Source organism: Rousettus aegyptiacus, unplaced genomic scaffold (assembly GCF_014176215.1).
Source record: "Rousettus aegyptiacus isolate mRouAeg1 unplaced genomic scaffold, mRouAeg1.p scaffold_m13_p_7, whole genome shotgun sequence".
Classification (NCBI taxonomy): domain Eukaryota; kingdom Metazoa; phylum Chordata; class Mammalia; order Chiroptera; family Pteropodidae; genus Rousettus; species Rousettus aegyptiacus.
The window spans coordinates 98,444,492-98,472,087 of NW_023416310.1; the positions used below are offsets into that span (position 1 = coordinate 98,444,492).

Here is a 27,596-nt window from a genome sequence, read left to right on the forward strand (position 1 = left end):
CCCTGATACTTCCTCTCCTTTCTGATAGAGGAGGACCCATTTGCTCAGATGCCAATGGTGAAAAGAATGACTTTGAGGAGACTGATGACTGGAGGAGTCCAGGGAAGATGAAAAGGGTATGTCACACCCCACCTCTCCTGCACCCTCAGTTCTGGATGTTCTTGGCCAGCTTGGCTCAAGTGTGGCAGGAGGACATACCCTGTGATGCCAAGAAAGGGAGAGGAAATCCTGATATATGGGCGTTTTGCCAACCTTGGGGCCAGAGCCTCTGAGAAGGTGCCCCACCCCCATCCACACCCCAGCCCATGCTAGGCTTCCTCCATTTTCCTTCCACAAGGCTGAGCTGCTCTTTCTCTGCACCCTTCCCCCTCCCTCCTCCTTCCCTCTCCACTCTTTTCCTTTATCTTCTGATGCTGCTTCTACTCCCCCGGCATATTTTCCCTTCTTCTGAGCTCTGCCTTCCAAGGTCTCATCCTAGCTAGTTGTGCCCCTTTGCCCCTGGTGGCCTTGGCTCTACCTCCCAAGGACTCAGAGCCTATGTCCTGCAACCTCCTCCTTTTCTCCAACCTAGCCCAGCAGCTCAGGGTTCAGTCCCTCCCATCTGGGGCCACATGAACAACCTATTTTGCACTAGTCCTTGGGTATCTGTCCTCCTGGTCTGTTCCCAGGGTCAGACATAAACCATGGGACTGGTTCCCCATCGCCACCTTTCCCTCAACCCACTTGTTTCCTCCTTTCAGAGTCTCTGGCTCACAAGCCCCCTCTAACATTTTTTAGCCTTGCTAGGCACTGTGGCCATCCAGTCCTCCAGCTCTGCCCAGCAGCCTATCCTTTCTCCCCTGGAGGCCTCATTGGGGTCTTTATCCTTAGAGCTTACACCTGGCACTTACCATGTGTACCAGAAAGTCCATTCAGGGAGAGGGGCTCAGGGCAGATTCTGAAGGACAAGAAACCCTTGAGAGTTGGGGCCCCTAGCCCTTCATAAGTCCTGGCCCATTCTAGTCCCCTGGCTCTATCTTGAACCCCCAAACCATTCTCCCAGACTGAAGCAGCTCAAGCCTATCTCTTGCCTTGGAAATCAGAGCTCCTTGGGTTCACAGTCTGACTTCTTACCCCTCCCTCCCACAGCTTGGTCCTGCTTCATGCTTCAGGTCCTTCCCACCTGTGGACTAGGTGGGGCACAAACAAAGCACAGAGGCTAGAATAAATGAGGTGCCAGAATTCAGTTTATTGGCTCATCCAGGGCCAAAGGTCCAATGAACAGCTACTTTCCACAAAATCAGGAGTCCCTTGGCTCCTAAATTTTTCTTCTTTACACATTCCTCCTGGCCCTGACGGAAGTCACGGGCAGAAGCTGGGGCAGCGAGTGGGCTCTGGTGGGTCTGTTCACAGGGGGCCTAGTCTGCTTGGCACAGGAAGAGGATCATGGGGGAAAGGAGGGTGGGCCCCCAGGGGACAAGGAAAGGAACCACCTTAGCAGGGGCCCCGATAGTGGGCCTTGCCCCAGTCCAGAGGCGGGGCAGGAATGAGAGGAGGCAAAAAAGAATTGAGGACAGGGAACATGAGAGGTTCCCCTTGGAACCCTATTCTCTCATGGTCTGGGGTCCTCTGAGGCTCAGAGACTAGAAAGGAGGGCTGGGGTTGGGGGAAGGGACAGCCAGCTGTGGGGCTGAGGGTGGGGGATGGTCACTGCTGGAGAAAAAGTCTTTTACACTCAACACCCCTACCCCCCAGCCCTAGACCCAGAAAGATACAAACACACTCTCTCACACACAGTCTTGGAACCCCACCTCTTTCTATGGGCACATGTAGCACACAGCCCTACCCAATGCCCCCAATTGGCCTGGCCATCCTGGTCATTTAAGCACACACTAAGTCTCTGTCCTCCACTCACAGCTGTGGCCTGGAGCCCCTGCCCAGGTTCCCAGAGGCCTTCCCCACTCCCTCCCCTTCCCAGGTGCCTTCGGGCCCATCTCTAGTCCATCTGGGTTGTGACTGCACCCCCACCCCCACCCCCAGCCCATGGAGAGCAGTAGGTGCATGTTAGGACCTCAGAGAAGTGGATGGCCATGGTTTTCAGCAAGGCACTGGGTGGGCGGGCAGGGCTGGAGCAGGGAAAATGGTGGTTCAGGCTCTGAAGAGCCCTCACCTCCTTGGGTAGCTTAGTCCTCAGCTCCTGCTCAAGCCTCTACCCTCAACCCCCCCGCAGCAGGACCTCCCTCCTCTTTTCCAGGCTCTTCCAGAGGCCACTGGCCAGGCACCAGAAACAGCCATCTGAAAGGCCCTAGGGCCTGAGACACGTGGGCTATGGGCACAGTGTGGAGCAGGGGCTCTGCAGCCGGTGTGGGGCACTGCGACCTCAAGCTGAGTCGCCCCCACCAGAGGTCTTCTTCTTGGGCCGGGCCTTCAGTGTCTTAGAAGCCGGTGGCTGTGGGAAGGAGGGAGCAAAACAGAGTGCTCAGCCTGGAGCCACTGCCCCTTCCCCATCTCCCCAAGCTCTGGCCTGGGCTCTCACCTCAGCTTTGGGCACTTTTTTGATGGATTTGACCCTCTTAGGGGCCTTGTCTCCCACATCATCCTCAGAGGTCTCTGTCCGGGTATCTGTCTGGTTCGTGCTAGACCTTAAACTCAGGGCAGGGTCATCTCCTGGTTGTGGGGAGAAAAGAACAGGGGGATCCAGGCATCTCTCTCACCTGGCCACCTCCTTGCCCTTGTGACCCTATGCCCACCCCCTGGCCCTTGCCTGTACCTAAGTCCTCTATGGTGTCCAGGAGGCTGCTGGGGCTGGGTCGGAGGCGGCCGTCAGGGCCCTGCAGGGGCAGTGTATCCTCGTCCCGGATCAGGGTCAGGTCCTGCATGCTGAAGCTTCGGAGCTTCTCTGATAGCACCCCCTGACCCTAGGGTCACCACCACGCACCGCACCGAGAGAACCACAGGAAGGGGCGGGGTGGAGACAGAGGTCACCATGGGGCACTGGGCAGCCACTAGGCTCAGTGCCTTTCCCATACTGTCCTCATCCAGTCCTATGGCAGCACTGATAGGCTGGGGCCATACTTTCCCTTTGGAAAGATAAGGAAACTGTGGCTCAAAGAATGAAAGTCACTTAGCTTGAGTGTGGTAGAGCCAGGAGAGGAACCCTGAGCTGCACCAGCCCCAAACCTTCACAGCACTCAGGACAGGGTGGATGCAAAACGACCTGCCCAGGGGGATGCAATGTACAAGGGGGTACCCCAGGAGCTTGGGTCTGCGCCCATCTCACCTTGGCAGCAGCAGTGACCGCGGCATTGGCGGCCAGGTTCAGGCCCCTCTTGCCCACCCTCATCATGGTCTCATAGCTCTTGTCTCGGGCCTGTGTGATGTACTCGTCGATCTCCTGAGGGGTTAGAGGGGAAGGAGGAAGAGGTGAGGGGTGGGACCTGCTGGCCAGGCCCTGCCTTGCCCTTGTTCACACCTGGACAAAGGCACTGCCTGTTGCAGGAGGCCAGGGTCCTACCAGGTCCCTTGAGGCCCTGGACACCCACAGGGAGGGCCAGGAATGTATGTGGCTGAAGGCGCTGTGCTGCCTTGGCCTGGGGGGCTGGCTGGGAAGCAGAGTAGGGGCAAACCTTCTCCTTGTTGGACAGTGTTGGGTGCACGAACTTGCGGTAGAGTACACTGGAGCCCTTGGTATAAGGGGACAGCAGCCATATCACAAAGGCGATCTTGAGTTCAAAGTAGAAGGGGAACCTGTTGAGGGGACAAAGGTAAGAGGCAGAGCCTGGGACAGGGAGTCAGGAGGTGCAATGATCCCCTGTATGACCTTAGCTGAGTCCCCACCCCTTCGTGCATTGGAGTCACCACGTGATCATTTCTAATCTCAAGGGAATTGGGGGGTATGACTGTGACCCTAAGTAGGAAGGTGAGAAGTGAGCCCAGCAGGAATATCCCTCAGCAGTGGCTCCCTGGCCCTTTTCTGAGTCTCAGCCTTCTCCACCTGACAGAAGGCCACCCACTCTTCTGTCCTGGGGTCAATCTTACAGGTCTACTCTTGCATCCTTATCCCTTTTTCCTCCTTCCCTCCCTCCCACAAAGACGGGCTTCTCTAGCTGTGCTCTGGATCCCATCCGTTGCTGCCATGACATGCCCCTTGCTTTTAAGGATTGTTCTCCATTACCCACAGTTCCCTCTCTGGCCACATACTCCTTCATGCAGGTCTCCTACATTCTCACAAAGCCTTCATCAAAGCTCTCTCCTTTGCTTGTGTTAGTTAAGAGGCAACTACACTCAGTGCCCTCAATTTTAACCTACTTTCTTTCCTCTGCTAAAATTATTTTTCTCAAAGACTTTAGACCCTTGTACTGCAGGTCCTTGAATATTCACTCAACATCGTTTTGTTACTATGCTCATGAGATGAGGTAAGAACTTAACTCTTATCTGTATCAATTAGCCTATGGTGAAATTGGTTTGGTTATATATTACTGCATCACTGCTCAAAGTTGCAGAACCTATTGATGACTTAGTGAGGATTTACTGTACTCTACAAATGCAATGATCTTTTGTCTTCTATCTCTCTGTAAAACTCTCTTCTTTTGACTTCCAATGTATTGTGCTATGTTGGTCCGCCCTTCTAACAAGCATTTGCCCATTCAATAAACATTTTTGAGTGCCTGCTGTGAATATACAGATGATGAAGACATTCTTTGTTCTCTAAGTGTTCATACACCGTCTAGTAGAGTCTAGAAAATGTTTTTGAAATACAAGCATCCAATGTGTTTAGGACTAACTCATTTACAAATAGGAGTGCTGTCACCTGCCCAAGGTCTGGCAGAAACAGCTTTTCCTGAATTGTGGTGCTTTGGCTGCCACCAGAAAGAAGTGTGGGGGGTATGTTTGTTCTTATTCTGCTGATTGAGCCAGGCCTGGATGGGGTGGGGGATATCCAGACCCCATGAAACTGTGGTCTCTACCCTGGGTCTCAATCTGTTTGGCTGGCTGTTTAGAGAAAGTCAGAAGCCCTGGACCCCAAGATGCAGGGAGGGGATGCTGGACCTCACCAGGAGAGTATGATATCTGTGAGTGTCTCAGCCGTGGTGAAGAAAGCAAAGACGATCCAGTACATCATCCATTTCACCTGAGGGTAGAGAGGGCAGCGTTGGCTGGGGCCTGGGGAGGCCTTTGGAGGTTCTGTGGGGAAGGAACACTCAGGACCTAGACTTTGCCTAAGGGTCACTCCAGGGCATGGGGAAAGAAATACATAGAACCCTCCTTTGAACCAGGGTCTCATTAGTGCCAACAGCACTGCTACAAAGTCACCCCATCTGTAATGTGACCCACAGTCCTCCTCTATCTCTGCATGTGGGCTGGATGGGAGATGAAGGGTCATACACACTCACATATTCCTTCACGTTTTTTGTCTTCACGGCCTTGTAGGAAGAATAGGCTGGGTACAGGGTGCCAAAGATGAGCCTAGGGAGGCAGGCATGGTTACTGGGCACCTCGGCCAAGAGGAGTGGCCTCTCCCTCCCAGCTCTGCATCAGTCCCTGGGTAGGTAAGGGGAGAAGGGACAGAACTCCAGAGTGCCACAGCAACTGTTTCGATAAACTCAGGTCAGGGGTTAAAGTCAAAGCAGTCAAGACTCAGGTGATACCTAAGCATGGAAGTGCCAGCCAACTAGGGTGATGCCCCTTTCCCCTTATTTTTCTCTAGCCCTTGAGACACAGAAACACCCAGAGGGTCCATTGTGGTCCCTTCAGCCATGATCCTTGGTTATGCACAAACATATATGGGAGTGTGTGGGAGGGGGTCTAGTCACTGCCCTGGGGGTGTCTTCTCTAGACACCATGTCCATACATACCCATCTGCCTCCCATCTCAGAGCCAGGTCCACAAGGGAACCTGAAACTGCCTAACAGGGCACTCTACCTGGCAGAGGCATCACTGTGGCCCTGGAGACCTGGGGAGCAGAGGTAATAGGGACAGGAGGCCCTGGGAAGGGCAAAGAGGTTTATTCCCCCATGCAGACACTCTTGGGACCAGGCTCAGGGTATGGTCCTGGGCTTGAGGTTCTTGCTGGGGTGAACTTGTGGTGACCCCCTTAGAGACCACATACAGGTCACAGGTGAGGGTATGAAAGGACCAATGCCCTCAGGGAACTCTTGTAGGCAAAAGGGAAGCAGCCACTCTGATGGCCCCTGGAATGTGACTGCTGGATTCCCTCTGGGGTGGCATGGGGGAGAGGAAGGAAGGAGACTCCGGTGGGTCTAGAGGAAGCCAGAACACAAGCACATGACAGTACTGAATGGGAAGAAGGCAGCAAGGAGGGGATTCTGGGGTGTCAGTCCCCCATGGTGGAGGCTGAGGGGCAGAGTCCTGAGCTGGGGCTGAGGTCGGCTGAGCTCTGGGTGGAGCCCATCAGGCCCAGTCCTTGACAATGTGGGGAACTGCCTGTTCCCACATGGACCCGTCTCATAGGGGCAGGATAATTCCAAACTGGCCTGTGGAGATAGGGTGGGGGTAGAATCTTCAAAGACAAAGTCTGGGGTTGTGAGAGCAGGGTTCCCTCCTGGAGCGCAGGGGAGGTGGGAGGGACATAGCTCAGAGATGTGGCTGACTGCCTGGAATGAAGGCCACCAAATGCCCTCTTCTCTGTGGCTTTCACAATCCCAGGCTGAGCACACATATCCTCTCCCCATTACCTCCCACACTTTGTCCTCCAAACATCTCTGCTTCCTGATACTCAGATGTCGCCCATGGGGGTCCTTCAGAACACGTGCCTTCATCCCCAACTCCTGACAGTCAGTGGAAGAGGAAGGAAGGACCCAGCCCTTTGGGGAGGCCAAAGCTGGGCCCTAAGCTATGGAATGACAAGGCCCTGCCTTGCTCCCCACTCTTCCATTAGCTCTTTCCCCCTAGGGAGATAAGGGCCCAGGTCTAAGCAGCTCCTCCAGCCCAGATCTCGTACGTGGGGGAAGAGACGTGCCCACCTTCCCTCATAAATCAAGCGGTGGTGCTAAACCCCTAGGATGAGGTTAGGCGAAGGAACAGGGAAATTAAAAATAAAAAGGGTGAGAAGCAAGGCCTGCCATGCTCCGCAATATTCTCCTTTTCCAGTCCTGGGTCTCGCACTTCCATGTCTCTGGGGAACCCAAATAGGGATGACGTGCCTTTTGGTGACTGCCCTATGAAACCATGGAGTGGTCCATCCTGGGCTTCAATACCCCTAACACCCATCCCCCAACCCCCTCCCACTCGGCCGCGCCCGCAGCCGCACTCACACCACCAGGCGAGAGATGATCCAGGACACCATGGCGAGACGCGAGGCGGGGACCCGGTCCGGGGCGAGGATGCAGCTGCCGGAGGTTGAGCGGCAGCGGCAGCAAGAGCCGCAGTAGCAGCAGCAGCCGCCACGGGGGCCGCGGAGCGCCGTGCCGCCGCCGTTAAAGGGGAGGTCCCTGCCGCAGCAGCGGGCCGTGGGCGGTGGCGGTTCTTAAAGGGGAGGCCGCAGCGGCTGCGGCGGCGCGCCCCCCGCACCTGCTGCTGTCGGGCATGCGCCTTTGACCCTCAGTGCTTGGCCTTCTAATCGCTCGTTCACCTTTCTTGAATTCAAAGCCCTTGGGCTGAGGTCCTCAGAGGTCTTCACAGTTGCATCCGGACATCCCAGCCCTTCCCCTGTCCTGCCCACAAAGGGCTGAAAGACTTAAACATCCCACGAAGAATAATAGCTATAATTTGAGCGCCGTGTGCCAGGCCTTGTGCTAAGAGCGTTACACGCATTGTTTCAGTGAATCCTCAAGATAGTCCTCTAAGGCAGATGTTATAATTATCCTCATTTTGAAGATAAGGTAACGGAAAGATTACGGAGGTTCAGTAATTTGCAAAGTGTCACAAAACGACCAAGTCATGCTGTTAAGATGTGAACCCAAACCCCCCTACCCCATCACAGGTCCTGTAAAGACACCCACTCAAGGACTCCTGAAGTCAAAGGTATAAGTACATCTGTCCACCCCACCTCTTCTTGACCATCACCAATCACTCCAGTTGGGAGAAAATCCTCTAAGCTGATCTGGTTCCCCCCACCCCAAGTTGTCAGTTCCTAAGCTTTGCAACGGAGCTCTAAGCTATAGAGGTGGATACCCTGGGGCAGAGGATTCAGACCCTCTTCAAAGGCCTGGGGTCTAGGCTGGAGATGGACCCAGGGGCTCCAGTTCCACCCCCATCAGCAAGCACTGGCAGCCGTGAATGCCCTAATTCTTAAGACATTTATATCCAGAATGTAGGCTAGCCCTAGCCAGCCTCCTGATTTTTACCAAAGCAACAAAGCTCCAACCTTTACAACCCGCCTTCCCCTCATTGCTTTCCTTTCCTGTCCCTTTTCAAAGCTTCTGCATTCATTTGCCCTTTATGCAGAGGTGTAATCCTTCTGGAGATCACAGTACCAGCCTGTGCCCACCTAGGCTGAAAGGACACGCTCAGAGCTCTGTATTTCATTTAATGCCTTATTCAAACTCCGTTATCTTTGAAACACACAATGATCTATTTCCACACTTATGATTGTATTTTCAGGCTCACTTTGGAAGATGTTTTCCAAAAGGCTCCAGAGAAGCAGCTTCTAATGATCTCTTCCTGCTATTCTTTACAACTTCCTCTTCAAAAGGCCTTTTCTAGTTGGAATACACTCTGTCCTAAACCCTCAAGCCACTTTAATTGCTGCTTGATAAACAAAAATAAATCTCATTTGGGTCTTCTTCCACCAACTCTGAGGTGGATCTAGAACCATGTTTCATATGTGGACAGCCAGGCCTCCTGCTTTGAGGAACCCCACCACAGATTGCCCCAAACCTTGCTCTGGCCATCCCCCTGCCAGGACTCTTTCTCCCTAGTCTACACCAGGAAGGTAGGATCCCACCTCTCTTCCCACCTCTAACTGGTATGGCCGCTTCTCACCCCCAAGCCCTCAAACCACAATGACTTGGCACTTTCTTCTCCCAACTGGGAACAAATTCAGTAGCAAAAGATAATAATCAGATGCAACAATGTAACGACCATCTGGAAATGAACCATCTTCTACCTCCAACCCCAACCTTCACCTGGTCTTGATTTTTAGAATGGCTGGCACAGAAAGAACTTCGTCCACTCCAAACAGATTTGTTAGATTTTTAATAAGAACATGGAAATCCCAATCAGCCCTTCAACAAAATTAAAATACAGAAAGTGAAATTAAAAGTATTCTACAGTAAATGACTTTTATTAAAAAAAAAAAAAAGTAACTGTGAACATATAAACAAGCCTGCAGGGCACTACAGTACAGCCGGAAAGAAGATAGATACATTTTCCAATGTACCCATGAGCCAATGAATCCATTATTTTCAAATAAATTCTTAATAAAACTCCACTGAGTTGGAAAATTTTGCTGAAAATATTTCTGGACAAAAAACCCAAAAAACAAAAAGCCTCATGTAGGAAAATTTAACTTTCCTTTGAATTTGGAATTGTACGAGGAGTCCCAAGGGAACGCTGGTAATAGGTGGAAATGGTTCCTGGAGTCACCAGTGTGTGTGCATGTGTGGAACACACCACAGCTCAGACATGACAAGGTTCTTTCTCAGATGGCTGTTCCCTCAAGATAGGACTGAGATGGGGAGATGGGGGTGGTGGTGGAACTAAAAGAATCCTAAAAAGCCAATTCTCTTAAATTCTGCTTTGGCTGATTTTGTGCTATAATGGGCAGTTGATTTCTAAAAATCATATTTCTTCAAAGAGTTTTATTGAAAGGAAGACTAAATGTAATGTGCCTTTCCTCATAAACCAGGAAAACAACTGTGGTATTTCAAAAATTCTAAAAATATCTACTTTCATGAAATAGTAACTATTTCACTACAAACCTATTTTTCACTAAATACACACGTTTCCTAATCCTGGAGCCTCCTGGGAAGAGCAGTGGGTTCCCCCTGGGTCCTGTAAGACTCCAGTGCACACGGGAGAGATTGTGGGGAATGGCTTCACCCCGTCACCTGGGATGGGTGGTGTCAGAGGTCACGTGCAGAGACACAGTCAGGCTTTTCCCCCAGGCATGGTTAAGCAATTAACCCCTACTTGTACCAGTTATGTGATTCCCCCTACCTCCAAACCATTCCCAGTTAAGTAGGCACAAGAGAAAAGAAAAGGTGTGCCCACATTCCTGGTTTCCACAAATCTTAAATCACAAGAATGTGCAGGAAAGCCTAGCGATGTTCAGGCAATTCAGAGTCCCAAAAGGCCACAGGATGGGAATGTGGCACCCTTGGCTTGGAGTCTGAAACTGTGTGTGTGAACAGTGCGACTTTCCTGTGTCAACCTTCAGTGTTGAGGCAGCGTAGAAGAGAGTGGCTGGAGAGTTTGTAATACTGACCACACTGGCTCCGAGTGAAGGGTCTCTGCTCCAGCAGAGAACCCTGCCGTTCCCTGTATGTGTGTGAGTGAAAGACCTGCTTCACAAGGGAGTTTCAAATTCCTCCATGCCTAAGACCTTGCCAGTTTGGATTCATGAGCCTTGAGGGTGCCAACAGCATCTTTCACTGCGTGATAAATGATGTTCTTCACCTGGAGAGAGCAAACAGCACGGTTAGTTCATGGCAGGCCTACACTGTCTTCTACAAATGAAAATGTATGTTCTATACTGCCTACATATAAGCCTACTGGTTAGTGAAGAAACCTCTCAACCAGCACTGCATGCTTCCCAAATCAATCCCAAAGGTAATTAACAAGTCACACAGGATATAGGTCTGTATTCAAAAAAGAATGATGAAATAATTTGAAAGGCTATATAATCACCATTATGCATGTGCTTACTATGTGCTGGGCACCATTGCTAGGCTCTATATGTGGACTTTCATTTAATCCTTACCACAATCTTATGAGGTAATCTTTATTATCCACATTTTACAGATGAGAAACTGAGGAAACCAAGGTTCCATGATTAAGAACCTTGCCTAAAGTCTTGTACCTAATAATGCACTAATAAATAAATGAATAGGACTACATCAAACTAAAAAGCTTCTGTTCAGCAGAAGAAACCATCAACAAGGTAGAGACAATCATCCAAATGGGAAAATATATTTGCAAGCAATGCCTCCAATAAGGGCCTAATATCCAAAAATATACAAAGAACTCATACGACTCAACAATGAAAAAGCCAACAATCCAATCAAAAAATGAGCAGAGGACCTGAATAGACACTTCTCCCTAGAGGACATACAAATGGCCAACAATTATTTGAAAAGATGTTCAACTTTGCTAGCTAGTAGGGAAATGCAAATCAAAACCACAATGAGATACCATCTCACACCTGTTAGAAATAGCTATAATCAACTGGACAAGTAATAAAAAACAAATGCTGGAGAGGATATGGAGAAACAGGAACCCTCATACATTGCTGGTGGGACTGAAAATTGGTACAGCCACTATGGAAAACAGTATGGAGGTTCCTCACAAAACTAATTGATCTATCATATGATCCAGCAATCCCTCTACTGGGTATTTACCCCAAAGACCGGAAAATCCATATCTGAAAAGATATTTGCACACTGATGTTCATAGCAGCATTATTCGCAGTGGCCAGGACATGGAAGTAACAGAAGAATCCTATGACAGATGATGGGATAAAGAAGCTGTGGCACACATATACAGTGGAATATTACTCAGCCACAAGAAGAGATGAAATACTGCCATTAGTGACAATGTGGATGGACCTTGAGATAATCATGCCAGGCAAAATAAGCCAGACAGAAAAAGATGAAAATCACATGTTATCATTTATATGTGGGATATAAATCTAAAAACGACAAATGAGCAGGACAAACAGAGACTCATGGACATGGATAACAGACTAGTGGTTATCAGAGGGGAGAAGGGAGGGGGTAGGTAGACGGGGTAAAGGGGGTCAAATATGTGGTGACAGAATTTTAACTATGGGAGGTGAACACACAGTGTAAATACATGTATGCCTGTTAAAATGTACTGGTGAAACATTAGATTTCGTTAACCAATGTCACCATAAATTAATTAATTTAAAAAGAATAAACAATTTTAAAAAAAAATTAAAAAAAGAATGCACTAAAATAGGTAAGATTATTGTCTAAAAGGAAAACATGTTATGTATGAAGTAGGAAAATACATGAAAAGTTATTTAAATAAACTAGCCTAAAGAGAGTTTAAAATGAACAGGCTAAAGATAGTTTTAAACCAAGATGATTATTTTGGGGGAGGGAAAGTGGGGAGATGGAGTGGGAAGAGTACATGAAAACTTCAGCAATGTAGCTGTTATATATGTTTATGTTGTATATGTGTACATCTGTATATGACACTTTATTTTTTAAACTGAGTCATGGGCACATGAGCCCCCCTGTAGTATTCTCCATTAAATTTTTTGTATTAATTCAACAAATATTTACTGAGTACCTACTGTGTGTCCAATATTGTGCTAGGAAAAGCAGTGAATAAAACAGTAAAATCTCTGCCTTCATGGAACTTAAATAGCTTACATTCTGGTAGGGATAAAAACAGATACAATACAAAGTATGTTAGATGGTAAAAATTACTACAGAAAAAAATAAAGCTGAGACAGAAGGCTGGGAGTGCTGGAGATGACCTGTTAGAAGTAGAGATCTATTGGAGGTGGGGTCTGAAATAAGTACACCTGAATATTTGCATTATATCTATAATATCAATGCTATCTATTTATCAATGTGATAAACTGTGTGTAAGAACTTTATGATTGAAATGTTCCATAATTTTGAAAAAGGAACAGCAAAACACATCAGACTCAAGGTGGAAGGCAATTTAATCTATCAGGAACCAGGAAAATGCTTCAACCTCATCAGTCATTGACCAAAGAAAGCACACCTGAGCCACAGGCATGATGAAGGAAAACTCTCCCACAGACCGAGGGAGATGTATTCAGATGGCTGAAGTTTGACCTAGGGAATCTTATTTCCTTACTGTTTCTTCTTTTTATGGTATTAAAGCACCCAAGTGTATTAATAATGAAATTCTTCCCTGAAAACTGCAATCTATTTGAGGAACAGAAGAAAACAGAAGAATAATCTGATTGTCCAGCTTAGATCTGCAAGGGGAAAACAATCTTCACCTCTGTGAATACAATTCTTAGGGACATGGAATGCAGTCCTGAAAACAGCTCTATATAATTAATTAAGTCTGCACAGAAACCTGCTATAAAAAGCAGCTTCAGAAAAACAGACCTTCTCCAAAACATCCTGAGAACAAACTGCCACAGTGCTTTTCTCTCCTGCTTGGGGAAGTCAGTCTAGTCATAGTTACTAACTCTGAAACACTGTATCTCCCAAGGGCACACTGGAAATGATTAAGTTAAGAGATGAGTACTCCTAAAGCCAAACCTGAAGAGGACTGATTAAATACTTCCTAGAGGGAGGACTCCATACCCCCAAACATGGTTCCTTTAATCATCTGTCCACAGTCCTCAGAAAGCAGAATGTGTCTCTTGTGAACGTAACCGAGTAGGAGATGAGAAGACAGGGTGGGGGTGAAAGAGGAGCCATTTACCTGTAGTTTATCCTCATGGTTCGTATGAGTGTTAGAGAGATGCCTAAATTCCTGTGTTAGGCGGAAACAGTGCTTTACATGTTCTGGAGAGACAAAGTCTTCTGCTACTTTTATGCAACTGTATAGATTGTGCACCTGGGAGGGGACAAGCAGAGGGAAAATATTAGGCACTGGAGATTCGATAACACATAAAAAAAAAATCCATGATATAGTTTAAAAAACCTTAGAAATACTTATAATAATATTCCATTTTTATAAAAATAACACACGCAGAAAAATTCTAAGTATAAATTTATAAATAAAAACAGTAATTGCACAGAAAAGGATCTGGAAAAATAGACACCAAACTATTAATAGTAAGCTACCTCTGAGGAAGGCAGGATGGGGGGACTGAATAGGGGTACGGTACAGGGTGCTGAGCTGGGACTTCCGATTTTTCAAAAGTTTTCATTTAAAAACTTTTAAATGAGCATTTAAAATTACATAGAAAAAAATTAAAAACTAAAAAATAAGTAGTAGTTTAAGAGCAATATATCTATTCCAGACATTTATATTTATTGCCAGATTAACAAGAAAGTCAAAAATAAGGAAGCCCACAGAACTGTGGAGCCCAATCCCTACGATGGAACCCACCTGGTGTGGGGCTCCAGCAGGTATGAAGACAGCATCTCCCAGGAACTGAACGATGGCCCAGCCTTGTACACCATACTCTTCATAGAGTCGCTTACGGAGGGTCTGGTCCAAGTACCAACTTTGGTCATGAATTGGGTCATGATCAGGGGGATTCTCTTGGCCTTGCTCTTCTCCAACCTGAAGCCATGACCAAAAGACAAAGACAGAAAAATCAACAGATACATAAAAATTATTAACAGCATAAATCCAACTTGCTGCAGCAATGTCTGTCCCTGGTGGGCCATGGCTTCTGCTGTATTCAATAAACATCTTCTAGGTGTAGGTTCAGCTCTTTGGAGCATTTGGATGAGAGGTACAGACAAGTCTTTAATGCTAAGTGACTCCACATGAGAAACCAGAAGCAGGCTGTCTCAGCATCCCCAGACCCTTAATCTGTGAGCTGCGAGCCCACCCAGGAGCATACCTTTCGGAGTAGCTCCCGGATTTTCTCCGCATCCTTGGCTGCATAGATGTGCCACAAAGCACCAGGCTTCTCCTTTCCATCATGAATCCTCTGCTTTGTTACCTCATCAGCATCTCCCTCGTCAATTGTCTTGAGTACCTCTGAAAAGAGCAAAAATGCCACTTACCAATGTCACCAGTACCTCTGAGTAAAGCAAAATATCTAATTCAAACAAGTTTAATCTCCAATATTCTTGTCCTTCTGGAGTAATATAAGGTAGACTCAAAACTCATATTGATCTAAGCTTCCTATACACAGGAGAAGGGACCCATATCTTCCTTACTTAATAGAGACTCAGCAGTTTTTGGAGGTGCAAACTGTGTAGCCATATCTGATGTCCAAATTGCAGATTATTTCCTGCTACAAGTAGATGGACTCTATATACCTTATCAAGACCTCTTCAAACTCTATGGAGTCTATGGATTTAAGGCCACAAAGTGTAAAGCTTCTCTGTCAAGTTAAGAAGGCCAGCTGCTAATGCTTATCTGATATAATCCCTTAAGGGTAACACAACAGAAAGATCTACAGGTGTATAGCATCAAGAGCAAATGTGTGGCAGGAAATATACCAAAGTAATGATGTGGACTATTGCTGAAACTTGAGATTTTTAGTTACTTATTTTCTTCTTTAAAATTGTCTATGTTTTCCATAACTTCCAGTAATTACATGTTAATCTTACACTGAGATAGGAAGTACAAATGCAGCAAAATATCACTTTTATGCTTCCTGTCTGTAAAAGTGACCTGTCACTCCACAGTTGATCTGGCTGATGGACCAAGTAGGCTGGTTTGCCCTTTCTTTTTCATTCCTTTTTGTGATGCTAAACACTCAGTGGAAAACGACTGGTCAGAGATACACAAGTAGCACTCTTCTGTTAGAACCTCCCTTTGTCTAGCAACATCCATGGGGCACCTACTATGCATCAGGTCTGGCAGAAATTTAATGAAAAGCTTTTGGCCTCACCGAGGAGGAAGAAACCCAATTCCACTCCTGAGGCCAATCCTCATCATTCCAAAGCAGTGGGTTCTAAAAACTGTACCTTCATCATGAGCACCTTCCCCGATGGGGATCCCAACATACACCATCACGTTCACTGCATCAGACACATCCAAGTGAAGATTTGTTGTGCCAACTCTTCTATCTTCTGCTGTTATCAAGCCTGAAGGTAAAAGGAAGATATGCAAGGTGAAAGAAATATTCTAAAGAATCCATACAGATACCGTAAGTGAAAACATACTCTAAGATGTTCTTAAATGAGTAATGTTGGAAGAATGTAATTTATCTGTTTATGGAGAAATCCTCTCATTTCTAGTGTTTTAAGACTGATTTCTAGCTTGGCTGACACTATCATTCGCTTTGGCCACTGCACCAGTTCCACTTACCTCCCCCTCCTCCCGCCGCCCCAAAATGATCTCTTCTTCAAAAGCAAAACAGAGCTGGGTATTAGTGATATTCAAATGAAGCTTGGCTTTCACAGTAATTTAGGACATTACTGAGGCTTCACAAAGAGCTGGTTGGGTAGCATGACACTCAGACTTCTTCACTATTATTTAATCAAGTCTCTTAAAAACTAAGAATCATGTCTCCTTGGATAGAATTTTTGAGAGTTAACTTTCTAACTACTGGAGACATACAAGCTTATGGATTGGGCCCATATGAATATTCCGCAAATCAATATGACAAAAGCAAACATACTGAAAACCCGCCTGGATACTATTATTAGTAACTTCTCCAGAACCTGACACTTGCTCTCTATCATCTCTACACTCCCTATAGGTGAGATGGGAACAACAGTGTCCAAAAAGGCAATATGGCATCGCTCTCATACCATAGGCATTGTACATCTTGGGACCCAGATCAGGCCTTACAAAGTAGCTGGGTAGCCTAGAGGCCAGATTGAGCCTGCCATCTCGTTTGGTATATTCTGGCAGAGGAAGGTTCTCCATCAGATCTTCAAATCTACAAAAAAGCAGGAAGATGACTTAGATTGTCACTGGGAAAAAAAGCAGAGAGGCAAAGTTCATTTTCCTGTCATTTTGTGATGGCTTCAGCAACGCGAAAAAGTCTCTCAAGATGACCCATTGCAGTTCACTAACCTTGTTGGCATCATGTCCCGAAAATCTTCCCCAGGAGGCCAGTCCTTGAGTTTAAGCACCATTGGCTGTCCATCTTCTGATCTTAATCGCTCTGGAAGACAGAAAGCACTCCTACAAACATTTGCTGGATCGGCCTGATTTTCCAGTGACTATAAGTTTTAGGAAATTAAGCTCTTATTTTCAGACTTGTAAGCTCCCATAATGGACTAGATGGGCTTTGTTTTCTTCACCCACTGCTTTAGTACATGCTATATTTATCCCCCTCCTGTAGAGTGAAAGTGCTCCACACACCTTATGGAATTCACATGCGTAAGCTCAGGTGTGCACTGGGAGACATGTCACTGCCATGTGAGCTACCTGGTTGGTGCCAGGAAAGAATGTTTCTCTCCACAAAAGGATATAATTTGTTATTCCAAGGGCAAGTTTGGGCATATAGATGCTTATTTCCAGTCTTCCATTACTGAACTAGATGTCAAAGCTACTTACTGCATATAATCTCGAAGCCATCCCAGAAATCCCGAACTTTCACATCAGAAATTATAGCACAGTTCCTGCAGTTCACCAAGTCCACATCCTGGTCTCCAAATTCCTGGCTAAAGGCTTCTGGCTTCCAGAGTTCAGACTTGAGCTTTTTATGTACCCCTGAAACCAACACTGGCTGTGGAAACAAAAGTACCCCATTTAGCAAACACTTTTAGCTCAGGCCTAAGGGACAGAATAGAAGGATTTCTTGGGGACCACCTCTTCTTCTCCATGATGATTTGTTGTTCCTTCCCAGTTTCAGAATCTATGGATTTCAACATGTGAGCTAAGGCCAGTTAAAACTACTCCTGCTCCATTATTATACTTGATTCTTACTCTGGGAGCATGCCATAGAAATCACTTCTGTTGTCCTGGTACCTACCACTATTTTGAGGTCAGAGGACAAAAACTGACAAATGTACCTTTGAGAATACTTCTTCACAATGAGAATGAAAAAAAAAAAAAATCTAGAGAATTCCATAACCTCCTCATTCCTCAAGCACCTGCTAAAGTACAAAACTCAGGAAGTGTTATCACACTATTACACAAACTTGTGTGGCCTTGAAACATTTATCTAGAAAAGTACCACCCTCTTCTACCTACCTTCACCTTACCCCACATCACACTTAAGGATTTTCCTCTAAAGGTATCATTAATACCAGATCACCACCTAACAGGAATTTCAACTGCCCTATTAAGAACACAGAGTTACACAGCTTACAAATAAATGAATCTACAGTGTGTTTTTAGGAATCTTCTGATTTTGAAAAATCCAAGAAAACTCGAAGTAGCAAGGCTGTATACAATGAAATTACTTATGTCTAAATCTCCCTGGCTGAAGATCTCCTAGAGAGAATTGCTAACTCTCCTGGTAGCTGTGGCAGGGAGGCAGATAGACAGCCCAGGGAACTTTGTATTCTTACTTACCTGGCCTTGCTTCCAACACTCCCGAAAGATCTTCCAATTGTTTTTGTTGCTGGGGTCGTGGAGACACAGAAGTCTCCCATCACAGAGCCAGGAGTGAGAGGTATGTGGGTCCAGCACATTTAACCCCATCACCATCTCCTTCACCTCCTTTTGGGCATCAGTCAAGCTACAGGCCCGCTTTGCAGCATCTGAGGTTTTCTTATTTTCTACCACTGAGGCAATGATGTGGTCAAGGAAGTTGGGTAGGCTGGCCTTGTTCTTCGCCCCCTGCCAAACACAAATCCACCAGGTAAGTTTGACTGAAGCAGCATAAAAAAAGCATTCAAAAATTTGTCTGACAGCTATATTCATAAGGAGTTCTGATTTCATAAAAGTTATTGAAATGTGTTTTATAATTGGAAGGGGGAGCCTATTAAGTCAGTATCTTAAAATTCCCTATCCTTTATATTTGCTTTACATTTATGGGAAAAAAGTACAGAAAGATCCCCTTTGCCTTAAGAGATTTGACATCTAAGAAATATCTTTGCATTTAGCCCTGCATATGCATATACATGTAGACTGCAGGAACCACAGAATGCTGTAACTGAGCGAAAAAGATAATTTACTTTGAAGGTTATCAATTTTTTTCTAGCCAGCATACCCAAGGGATACAATACTTAGGCTTTTGTAAACTTGATAATCCTATTGCCTGAAGTGTCACTAATCATTTCTATAGAATACATGTAATCATATAACATCCTGGAACTTTATTTTTCAAAAAGGAAAACTGGGGCTCAGAGCAAGTACGCATATATATATATATATAAAGAAAAAAAAAAAAAAGAACAGAAAAAAAAAAAAAGGTAATTTTTTAAAGTCACTTATCCAAAAGAGAGACAACCCACTGTACAGGGCTCAACCACCCACAGCTCATCACATCTTAGCCATTAATCATAAAACAGAATGCGAAACATTTTTGCACTTGTTGAAATGATCTCTAAGATACATAAACTGAAAATAAAAACACTATGTAGAACATCTATGTAAAAAGAAGGGGAAAAAGCTATATAAACATGACAATATCACTGAAAGGAGACTCATGAAACAATAGCGACCTCCAGAAAGGGAAATAGGTGGCTAGAAGACAACGGTGGAAAGGAGACTTTTCACTGTATCTTTAAAATTGTGTGCCTCTCGTGAATTCATTTGTTCAGTAAATGCTTACTAAATACCTACTACGTATCAAACACTATGGCACTAGGTATACAGTGGTGACTAAAACAGTCAAAAATGCCTTTAGAGAAAGACAATAAATAAAACATACAGTAAGTCATATGGTAGTAAGTGCTATGGAAAAAATTATAAGTGCAGAGAAAACATATATGAGAAGAGGATGGGAGTAGAATGGACTTTTAAAAAGGGTGATCTAAGAAGGCTTACTGAGATAACCTTTCAGGAGCGAGGAGAAGCAGCTGTTGATGAAGCCAGCCATATGGTTACATGGGAAAAAAGGTCTAGGTGGAGGAACGGACAAGTGCAAAGGCTCTGAAGAGGGTACATGCTGGGCCATGTTCAAGGAACAGCAAGAAGGTGGGCGTGGCTGGAGCAGAGTGAACAAGAGGAGGAGTGGTAGCTGAAGTCAAAGAAGTGAAGAGAAGATGCAGAGATAGAGCTGGAGCCTTACAGTTCATGGAAAGGACTCTGCTTATAAGTGAAACAGAAAGCCCTTGAAGGATTTTAGGCAGAGGTGACATGTGTTGACTTACATTTTATTTTAAAAGGATCACCTAGCTGCTGTGCTGAAGATGGACTGTGCAGTAGAAAGAGAATAAAGAGGACCTGTATAAGGAGTTTACTGAAAAAATTCATAGAGAGGATATTGCCTCAGATGAGAGAGGAAGCAGTGGAGCTGATAAGAAATGGGTAGACTCTGAATACATTCTGAAGATCAGATGGAAAGGGTGTGCTGACACATTAGTTATGAAATATGAGAGAGAGGAGTCCCAAATGACCTTAAGATTTGCGGCTGAGCAACTGGAAGAATGGAGAAGCCACTGACCAAGAGAAGAAAACTAGAGGAGGAGCAAGCTTACAGGCAGATCAGGAATGTGGTCTCAGATGAATTAGGTTTGAGGAGTCTATTAGATATCCAAGAGAGTGCAATATGATCGGTTAAAAAAAAAAATGTCTGTCAAGAAAATAAAGTGATTTCTATTGATGACTGAAAATTCCAGTCTCAATTTCTGCTGACTTCCTAACACGGCATGAAAGGTTCACTACTTAAAAGGATCGCAAACATGCCCAAAAATTAATGTGAAGAAAGATCTTACTTGGCTGGACAGACAATGAAGAGAACACAAGTCACCCACACACCCTCTAACCCAGTTATCAGCTCTCTGATGGTTCTTTCATGGGAAAGCAGCAAAGGCTAGAGTTGTAGAGGGGACACTTACTGCTGAGGATGTAGAGAAGACCGGGGGGAAGGGTATGCCTGTGTCCAAGGGGGTTTGAGGAAGTTTTCCGGGCCCGGAGTGAAGGAGGTCTCGAAGGCTAGAGCCTTCAGTTTTGTTGTTGGAGGCAGTGGGACCCAGTAACAGACTGTTAAAAAGCTTTGGAGTCAACGGAGAGACCTTTGCAGTGGAGTTGAACGAGTCCAGCCCAAAGGGTGAATGAGACTCTTTATTGAGCACCGACCTCAGGGACCCTGCTTCTGTAAGAACATAACCGGGAACAGCATTAGGCACGACAAGGAACACCCAGTAGGCAATTGACTCCTAAAAATCAGCCAAGTGGGAAGAGGAAAGAGTCTCCCCTCCCCTCCCCGCCAAACTACGTATGGTTTGCCTGGGCCAAGCCTGATGAGCTATTACTATGGTAGGTCTCATGGCCAAGGAGCTCTCTCCTACTTCTTCTTTTCTTTTCCAGATCTGGATTTCAAACTTCCTTCTGTTCCCATCCATCTTTCATCTCCATCACTTTCTAAGATAGTGTTTCTTCAAGTGGGTCTCCAGAACACTTGTATTGGAATCACATGGAATACTTATTAAAAATGGAGATTCTTGGTCTTACTCTAAGAAGTCCTCATTTAATAGTTCTGGTGGGGCACAGAAATCTGCATTTTTAACAATTCTCCCCATGATTCTTGTGCCCATTAAAAAACTAAGTCTCAACCCTGGCTGCATAACAGAGCCATCTGGGAAGCTTATTAAAAACCTTGCATCAATTCTGACTAAAGAGACCTGGGGTAGAGCCCAGGCATGTGCCTTTAAAAAAGCTCTACTTTTAGAAAGAAATTGAAAAGTATTCCCTCATTTTATGTGATCGGCCAGAGAAAGCAAGTGGCGTGTTTCATACATGTGGATGGTAATGTGTGAGTTCGAAGAATCCCAGAAAAACTCAAGTGTTCCACCCACGGGCAGAACAAGGTTTGCGTTCATCTCACCTTTTGTTTCTTCTTTAGCCTTTTGAGTAGCTAAATCCGCCAACCAGTGCAGGGCAGAGGAGGGTGGGGCTGTGTCAGGGCAAGGGGGCTTGATGGCTTTTAGCTCACTATTGCTATTTGATGCCAAACTGTCCGCTTTTGGAGGCTCATCAACTCTGATGTCAGTGCTGTCGGCTTTGGGATCGGGCTCTGGAGCTGTTACCGATGCAGTTCCTCCTCCGCCTGAGAAGGTGGTTTCATTTCCAGAAGAGGCACTAGGGTTTATGCTAGGAAGCTAAAGGACAGGAGGCCAACATGGTTAGAGGGCTGTCTTTGTGTAGAAAATGTAAAATACAAACAGTATTGGCTGCTGACACTAAGTAGGTCTGGGAAAACAATCTGAAATTGTCCCATAAACTGCTATTTCATTCACCCATTCATTCATTCATTCGATATAAATATATTGAGTCCTATGATGTGACAGAAACTATGCTAGGTTATGTGGAAAGAGCAGTGAACAAGACTTGGAAATAAAATAGGGTTTTGTTTAGTATGTCTGAGGCTCAAATTCTGCAATGGCAAATTGGTGATTAGAACCTGACCTTATAGAACTGTTCTGAGAATTAAATGAGATAGTACATGCAAAGAGCTTAGTATAGTTTCTGGTATGCATAAACTCAATAAATGTTTATTATCCTATTACTAAATTTTCCACACGATTTGCTCTAATATGGCAACCCTATTGAAAATATATCTCAAGATCCTTAAGCATTAATCCCTATGCGTCCTTTGACCATGTGTTAGTAGTTGCATTCCTGAGCCTGCAATGTAAACAGTGTGTGTGTGTGTGCGCGCGCGCGCGCGCACGTGCGCGTTTATAAATAGCCTCTTGTTCAAAATGGTCACCATCAAAAAGTAATGACCTTCACCTCTGACAGAGCAATGACAAAATCAACAGCCTCTCTGCAAGTCTGGAGGCCTAGGATTGCTTTCTGGGTAGAATGATCCCAGCTCAGAAGGCCAATGTTCAAATTTCTGTTCTCTGTACCTAACATGACAAGGACAAGGACCGTGCACACAGATGGGTTGGTATTCCTAGTAACCTTTTCTATACTCTTCACCTGCACAGGACCCTGAAGTATAAATCTTGACAAAATGAACAGAATCTCTTTGTGCTATTTATCAACTAAGTCTGAATTGGTTCTAAAGATGAAACTTTTGCCAGTCAGGAGGAATTAAAACCCTTTGAGTAACTCTTCTTAGACTCTTTATAAAAGTCTTTCCCATTCCCTAATTTCTTAGGAATCCTAGGAAAGGCAGGTGACAAGAGGTAAAAATGAAACATTTCCCGGGACTAAGAACTTAAGTTTCACTCAGTTATACCCAAAAACACCACTTTACCTGTGACATCCCATTGGTGACAGCAGGTCTCAACACAGATTTGTTTTGCCGACTAATACAAGGGCAGTTGGCTTTAATTCCCCACTTGCCACGGGCAGCATGTACCATGTCTCCAATATTATACAGAGCTGGAAAAAAGACAATAATAACACTTAACATCAGAATGCTTATATGTGCCAAGTATTGTGTTAAAGACCTTATTTACATTACCTCCCTCAATTCTTACCACATTTCCATGAGGTAGCAGCTTTTCTCCTCAATTTTGATGATGAAACCAAGACTGAGAAGTTAGGTTGTTTACTCAAGTACATATAGTTGGTCAATAGAAGTACTAAGACTATAAACCAGGTATACCTAGCCCTAAAGTCTGTGTACTCTTAACCATTAATCTACACTTTCTCCCTCCTCCACAAAACCTAATACGGTGTCCTCCAAGGGAAACTTTTAAGGTAGATTCCTTAATATGGAAGAGTATGTAAATATTTTGAAGTGTATACTTAAGATTTATGTACTTTACTCTCTAAGTTATACATAAAAAGAAAAAGAAAGGATCAATGTAAACTTTACACAAACCTTTAACCAATGCTTGCACCAGCAGTGCCCAGGCACCCTACCACTGCACTCAGGGAGCCCTTCTGCTGCTGGGAAGCAATAGGGTATAAAGGATCCAGGAATGCACCCTCTCCCCCACCCTGCTTTCTTTAGTGGAGAAGAATATAGGTAGCAGTCCTGCAGATTCACCATCTTCAATGCATGTATGTTAGTGGAAGTATGCAAGCTGGAAACAGACTTTCTGGAGGAATCATTGAAGTACACTGGGACTGTGACACAAACATGACCATTTATTCCTACTGTTAAGCCACCTTCTTCATGAACTGAAGATGTCCGATTAGCTTCAGCTAGATTTTTAACAAGCCTATAACCAAAGATCTTTCTGGCAGCATCGAGACTGGCTTTTTCTATTCTGGTCCTGCCAACCATAGAAATGTAAAACGCCATCTAGAAAAGTAGTAAGCAGATATCATTTGCTCTTCCACCAGAAAGGTGAAGCAAAATGTGTACAAGTAGCTGCATACAATCTAATACATATATAAGGATTCAACTTCTCAGAGAAATCTGGTGAGGCTTCAAAAGAGAAAAATCACGCGGAGACAAATCATTTTGACAAACTTCATAACACGTGAGTTGTATCTCAATTAAAAATATTTTCTTCCTACCAAATCTAAAATAGGAATTTTCTTACCTGTACCAGGGATGATCTGTGTGGGCATGAGATTCTCTGGTTCATGAGATTGCCCCTTTGCACACTTCAACCAGGAGAAAACCTCTTCATCACCCATCTCTTCTGTCTCTAAAACAGAAGTGAAAGACCTTCATAAGATTATCCCTCCCAATTAGCTAGAGTTTCAGACCCTAAAAGCCAATTTTCTCATGGACCAAAGAAGGTAATGGCTAACTTGTTAAAAATCTGCTTCAACGGGATATAATTTACACACAATAAATTCAATGATTTAAAGTGTGCACTTCAGTGAGTTTTAACAAATGTAGTTATATAAACACTACCACAATCATGATATAGAACATTTTCATCTTCCTTCCTAAAGTTCCCTTGAGTCCTTTGTAGCCAATACCCCTGGTTACTGTTGATCAACTTTCTAACACTAAAGTTTTATTATTTCTAGAATTTCATGAAACTGGAAACATACAGTATATAGTCATCAGTGCTGGGTTTCTTTGATTTAGCAGCATGATTTGAGACTTACCATATTGTTGCATCTATTCAGTAATTCACTCCATTTTACGGCTGAGTGGTATTCTATGGCAGGGGTCCCCACCCCTGAGCTGTGGACCAGTACATGTCTGTAGCCTGTTAGGAACTGGGCCGCACAGCAGGAGGTTGAGCGGCAGGCGAGTGAGCAAAGCTTCCTCTGTATTTGCAACAGCTCCCCAGCTCTACCATCACCGCCTCAGCTCTACCTCAGATCATTAGGCATTAGATTCTCATAGGAGCACTGGTCCCTGGTGCCAAAAAGGTTGGGGACCACTGTTCTACGGTATGAATATAACACTTTTTGTTTACCCGTTCATCAGCTGGTAGACATTTAGATTGTTTCCAATTTCTGGCTATTGTGAATAAAGCTGCTATAAAGTACAAATCTTTGTATGGACATGATATCATTTCTTTTATAAATACCTAGAAGTGAGATGTGGGTCTCATGTTAAGTTTATGTTTAAATTAAAAAAAAATGGCCATACTGTTTTTCCAAAGTGATGGTATCAACTTGCATTCCTACTAGCAGTGTTTAACATTTCTTGTTCTTCCACATCTTTCACAACACTTGGTACTGTAAGTTTTCAAAATTTTAGCCATTCTACAGACATAGTGGTTTCTAAGTAAAGTTTTGATTTGCATTTTGCTAATGAGTAATGATATTTTTTTTCATGTGCTTATCTTCCACTGATTTATCTTCTTTATCTGTTCCAATCTTTTGGCTGTTTAAAAACTGGGTTCTTTGACTTCTTGTTAATGAGTTTTAAGAAGTCTTTATTGTCATAGAAGTCCTTTAGAAAATATGTGATTGGCAAATCTTTTCTCTCAGTCAGTAGCTTGACTTTTCATTTACTTAACTGTCTTTTGACAGCAAAAGTTTTCTAATTCGATTAAATTTTTCTTTTGCTTTTTATGTTATATCTAAGAAATATTTATCTAAACAAGGACACAGGATTTTCTTCTATTTTTTTCCCCCTAGAGGTTTTAGCTTTTATGTTTATGTCTATGATTTACTTAAGAGTTAGTTTTTCTGTATATGGTGTGAGTAAAAACAAAAGTTCATTTTATTTCTTTGAATATAAGTATAAAATTACTCCACAACAATTTGTTGAAAGGACTATCTTTTCCCTATTAAATTATCTTGGCACCTTTGTCAACCATCAGCTGACTGTATATGTGTGTGTTTACTTATAGACTCTGTTCAGTAGTACTGCCAGTGTCTTAATTACTGTAGCTTTACTGTAGTCTTGTAACAAAGTAGTATAAATCCTCCAACTTTATTCTTTTTTCAAAATTGTTTTGGTTATTCTAGGTCTTTTGCATGTCATATAAATTTTAGAATCAGCTTGGCAATTTCTCCAAAAAGACCTACTGGGATTTTGATTGGAACTGCATTTAACTGACATCTTAATATTTAATTTTCTACCCATAAATATATCTCCCCATTTAGACTTCTTTCTCTCAGCAATGTTGTATTCTTAAGTACGTGTCTTTTACATATTTGCTAAATTTATCCCTAAACACATCATGTTTTTTTATTTTACCATAAATGACATTAATTTTAAAATTCAATTTCTAATTGTTCATTGACATCATACAGAAATATAATTGACTTTTGTTATGCTGACTTTGTATTCTGCAATCTTGTTAAACTCATTTATTATTTTTGTAGCTTTTTCTGTAATTTCTTGAGATTTTTCTATATAGATGATTGTATCATCTGAGAATAAAAACCATATTACTTCTTTCCAATCTACATGCCTTTCATTTCTTTTGATTATGCTTTTGTCTTTTATATCTTCATGATGACAACCCCCAGCACAATGTTGAATGGAAGTTGTGAAAAGTAGACATTCTTGCTTTGTTCTTGTTCTTGGGGGTGGGGGGGGACTCAGTTTTTCACACTATGTAAGATGTTCTTGTCTGTAACTAGTTCAGTGTTTTTCCAACTTTATTTCTTTATCACCTCCCTCCATCACATAAAGAACCTTTTTAGACATTTTGTGTGTAGGTGTAATTGTGCATCCTGCCCCATGAAACTTGAATACAAAATATACTGTATATGTTTATGTACTATGGCCATCTGGAGGGGAACAAACCATTGTATCATTTTTCATCTTTTTATTTTTTTTAATTAAAATTTACTGGGGGGTGACATTAACAAAATCAAATAAGTTGCAAATGTATCATTCAACAGTAAATTGTATATATATTGCATTGTGTATTCACCACCCAGTTAGATTTCCTAACATCTTTTTACTTTTAACTTACCTGTGTCTACATTTAAAGTAAGTTTCTTACAGACAGCATTTTAATTGGAAAAACAATTTGACAATATCTTCTTTTTAATAAGTGTTTAGTCTATTCATATTTAATGTAATTATATTGCTGGGTTTAAATTACTATCTTGCTATTTGTTTCCTATTAGTCCCATTTTTAAATTTTGTTTTTCTTTGTTATTTTGAATCAACTATTTTTTATGATTTGTTTTTGTTTCCACCTTTGGCTTATTAGCAATACCTCTTTATTTTATAGTGGTTACTCTGGGTTTGTAGTATCTAACTTATCACATTTTATCCTCAAATATTCTACCACTTTACATATAGTAAAGCTCTTACAAAACTATACTTCCATTTTTCCCTCCTTTCCTTTGTGCTGTTATTACATATTTCAATTTTATATACACTGTAAACCCTGTAACACATTGTTACTACTTTTGCTTTAAAAAATTATCTTTAAAGAGATTAAAAATAACAACAAAAAGTCTTTTATGTGTATCCACATTTACCATGTAGGTTATTCTCCATT

The 27,596-nt window shown here is 43.7% G+C and overlaps 2 protein-coding genes across 6 annotated transcripts in view; both read right to left on the reverse strand.

The window, feature by feature from the left end:
* Positions 1-407: 407 nt before the first annotated feature.
* Positions 408-7,414, reverse strand: REEP2 (receptor accessory protein 2). Of its 4 annotated transcripts, none has more exons than XM_016160671.2 (8): positions 7,254-7,398; positions 5,373-5,520; positions 5,034-5,110; positions 3,606-3,726; positions 3,260-3,373; positions 2,750-2,891; positions 2,516-2,646; positions 408-2,428 (listed from the first exon to the last, which is right to left on the reverse strand). In XM_016160671.2, exons 3-8 carry the CDS (start codon positions 5,099-5,101, stop codon positions 2,360-2,362), a joined length of 645 nt encoding a protein of 214 aa, XP_016016157.2. In that variant the 5' UTR covers positions 5,102-5,110; positions 5,373-5,520; positions 7,254-7,398; the 3' UTR covers positions 408-2,359. The 4 variants fall into 4 exon arrangements, with proteins under 4 accessions (XP_016016157.2, XP_016016155.2, XP_016016154.2 ...); XM_016160669.2 differs by having other exon boundaries at positions 5,373-5,445; positions 7,254-7,397; XM_016160668.2 differs by having other exon boundaries at positions 409-2,428; positions 2,750-2,897; positions 5,373-5,445; positions 7,254-7,414.
* Positions 7,415-9,118: 1,704 nt separating this feature from the next.
* KDM3B (lysine demethylase 3B) overlaps positions 9,119-27,596 on the reverse strand; it is a 53,613-nt gene continuing 35,135 nt past the window's right edge. For both annotated transcript variants that reach the window (XM_016160643.2, XM_016160644.2), the window contains exons 12-24: positions 24,261-24,368; positions 23,018-23,145; positions 21,638-21,911; positions 20,649-20,905; positions 18,217-18,483; positions 17,254-17,425; positions 16,768-16,858; positions 16,500-16,630; positions 15,711-15,830; positions 14,633-14,772; positions 14,170-14,346; positions 13,537-13,671; positions 9,119-10,557 (exon numbers count right to left, since the gene is read on the reverse strand). In XM_016160643.2, coding sequence (XP_016016129.1) covers positions 10,477-10,557; positions 13,537-13,671; positions 14,170-14,346; positions 14,633-14,772; positions 15,711-15,830; positions 16,500-16,630; positions 16,768-16,858; positions 17,254-17,425; positions 18,217-18,483; positions 20,649-20,905; positions 21,638-21,911; positions 23,018-23,145; positions 24,261-24,368 — 2,081 coding nt within the window. In that variant the 3' untranslated portion in view covers positions 9,119-10,476. The remainder of the gene's footprint in view (positions 10,558-13,536; positions 13,672-14,169; positions 14,347-14,632; positions 14,773-15,710; positions 15,831-16,499; positions 16,631-16,767; positions 16,859-17,253; positions 17,426-18,216; positions 18,484-20,648; positions 20,906-21,637; positions 21,912-23,017; positions 23,146-24,260; positions 24,369-27,596) is intronic.